Source organism: Gossypium hirsutum, chromosome D10 (genome assembly GCF_007990345.1).
Source record: "Gossypium hirsutum isolate 1008001.06 chromosome D10, Gossypium_hirsutum_v2.1, whole genome shotgun sequence".
NCBI classification, from domain to species: domain Eukaryota; kingdom Viridiplantae; phylum Streptophyta; class Magnoliopsida; order Malvales; family Malvaceae; genus Gossypium; species Gossypium hirsutum.
In genome coordinates this window covers 26,933,831-26,936,599 of record NC_053446.1, presented here as the reverse complement: position 1 = coordinate 26,936,599, position 2,769 = coordinate 26,933,831, and the positions used below count along the sequence as shown (strand labels likewise).

The 2,769-nt window shown below is 41.4% G+C and overlaps 1 protein-coding gene across 1 annotated transcript; it reads left to right on the top strand.

The window, feature by feature from the left end:
• The first annotated feature begins 296 nt into the window (after positions 1–296).
• On the top strand, positions 297–2,272 carry LOC107914735 (UDP-glucuronate 4-epimerase 6-like). The gene has a single exon (NM_001327111.2). It carries the CDS (start codon positions 593–595, stop codon positions 1,955–1,957), a length of 1,365 nt encoding a protein of 454 aa, NP_001314040.1. The 5' UTR covers positions 297–592; the 3' UTR covers positions 1,958–2,272.
• Positions 2,273–2,769: the final 497 nt, after the last annotated feature.

Sequence of the window (2,769 nt, the reverse complement as noted above, 5' to 3'; positions counted from 1 at the left end):
TGGGTTTGGATGGGCGATTGGGTGCGGTGCGGTGCGTTTAGCTTATTTTTTGTCTCACGCTACAGTATCGCTACAGTAACTAATTTCACCGCCACCGCTGTTTTTACACTAACCGCAGGTAAATGCACCGCCCATCCAAATTCACTCTTAGTGTAAGAACAGACACATAAATTATTGATGGAAATGAGTTTTTTCAAATGAGTAAAAATATTAATGTGAAGTACAAAATTCAATTTTTTTTATTTTGATAAAATAGAAATTTATATTGTTCATTCAGAAATTGAATTCAAAAGTGGCATATCTGAAGTTGAATTATTAAAAAAAAAAACCAAAACTGGCGTCCAACCAATGGCCACCACCTTTCCCCTCCGTTTCTCTTTATTTTATTTATTTTCCTTCCAATTCTCTTCCTCTCTTTATAATCTTCCATCTACACACTTCTCAACTTCAGGGCTCAGCCTCTCTTCTCCAACACATTGAGCCCTTTTTTTCTCTCTTCCCGAAAAGGAAAAAGGGAAAACAGTCGCACCCAATAACAATTTCAGTAGTAAACAAAGCAAAAAGCAAACCCCCAAAATTAGTTGAAAAGAAAATGCCTACACCACCGGACACCAGCAAAACCTTGAAATTAGAGAGATACAACAATTATCTCCGAAAAATTCACAGCACCAAACTCATCACTGCTTCTTCTAAACTTCTCTTTCGTGCAACCCTTCTCATTGCTTTGATTCTGATCCTTTTTTTCACCATCAATTACCCTCCTCTTTCCGATACTCCCCACCATGTCCCTCCTCACCACCGTCTCCACCACCACAGCTTACTTTCCACTTCCCTTTTCTCCGCCGGGGGCGGTGCCGCCTGGGAGAAACAAGTCCGACTCTCTTCCACGCCGCGTAGAACCAATGGGTTCTCCGTTTTGGTCACTGGCGCCGCTGGGTTCGTCGGTTCCCACTGTTCCCTCGCTTTGAAGAAACGAGGCGATGGGGTTCTTGGTTTAGACAACTTCAATAACTACTACGATCCGTCTTTGAAAAGAGCCAGGCAAAACCTTTTGAGTAAGCACCAAGTTTTCATCGTCAAAGGTGACTTGAACGACGGGCCATTGCTGACCAAGCTATTCGACGTTGTGCCCTTCACTCACGTCCTTCACTTAGCGGCTCAGGCCGGCGTACGTTACGCCATGCAAAACCCACAGTCGTACATCAGCTCCAACATTGCAGGCTTTGTTAACTTGCTCGAAGTAGCCAAAGCAGCCAATCCTCAGCCATCCATTGTTTGGGCATCATCGAGCTCCGTTTACGGCCTCAACACCGAAAACCCATTCTCCGAACGCGACCGGACAGACCAACCGGCTAGCCTTTACGCCGCCACAAAGAAAGCCGGCGAAGAAATCGCCCACACTTACAACCATATCTACGGTCTTTCCCTTACGGGGCTAAGATTCTTCACGGTTTACGGTCCTTGGGGAAGACCCGACATGGCTTATTTCTTCTTCACTAAAGACATCCTACAAGGGAAGTCGATTGACATATACAAGACGCATGATCAGAAAGAGGTGGCGCGTGACTTCACCTACATAGACGACGTGGTGAAAGGGTGTTTAGGGGCGTTGGACACGGCGGAGAAGAGCACCGGAAGCGGCGAGAAGAAGAAAGGGGCGGCTCAGTTGAGAGTTTACAACTTGGGGAACACATCGCCGGTCCCAGTGGGGCGATTGGTATCGATCCTGGAAGGGTTGCTGAGCACAAAGGCCAAGAAACATGTGATCACGATGCCAAGAAATGGGGACGTGCCCTTCACACATGCCAACGTGACGTTAGCCTTCAAGGACTTTGGGTACAAGCCCACCACGGATTTGTCCACTGGGTTGAGGAAATTTGTGAAATGGTACATCAGTTATTATGGGATTCAATCAAAAACAAGGAAGGAAAGTCAAGCTACCGGTGAATCCGGCTAAAGAACATTGAGCTTCATCATCAAGCACATGGTTGGTTGGGTGTTTTTTTTTTTTTTTGAATTTTGGGTTTTTGGTCCTACGATGTAAAAAAAAGGATCAAAGTGTTGGAGGTGTTGTTACTGTAGCATATAGATATAGATTAATATTTGATGAAGATATAGAAAAGGATAAATGTGAAAAGAGAATTAAAAAGAAAAAAAGTGTAGAATTGTGAAGATGAGGTAAGTGTAATAAGGTGGTAGGGTCTGCTAGAAAGGATGCAGATCTTCACAGCTGATTTTCATATGAAATAGAAAAAATGATTTGTGATTTTTATTTCGTTGCTTACAGTATGAGGTATATGAGCACCGCTTCTCCTACTCGTATCGAATAGAACATGCTGAGGCAAACCTTCTTCACGTAAAACCTGCTTCGACTCTAACATTCCATAAATAATCTCCTTTTTGCAACCATATATATGTTATTCAACTTACCTCCTCCTTGGACAAAACTCAAACAATTACAAAATTTTTCTTATTTTTCTTTTTTTCCAAATACTACTATACATGATTCCCCCTTGGTTTTGCTTTTTAAGGAATCCTAAGAGGAGGATGAGAAATTACAAGTTTTTAGGATCCAATTAGGTCAAGTTACACCTCCAACTTTATACAAAGTTTTCACTATTTAAAATTTTAATAAAATATTTATATATATTTCTTATTATATTTTAATTTGAATTTGAAATTTTTTTGTTAAAAGCTCAACTTGTACAAGTCTAAAATAGATTTAGTAAGATGTAATTTCCTTTTCCTAGTCAATGATTAATTTCTCTT

Excerpts from the sequence above, each read along its gene's own strand:
- LOC107914735 (NM_001327111.2), top strand. The coding sequence starts at position 593 with ATGCCTACACCACCGGACACCAGCAAAACCTTGAAATTAGAGAGATAC.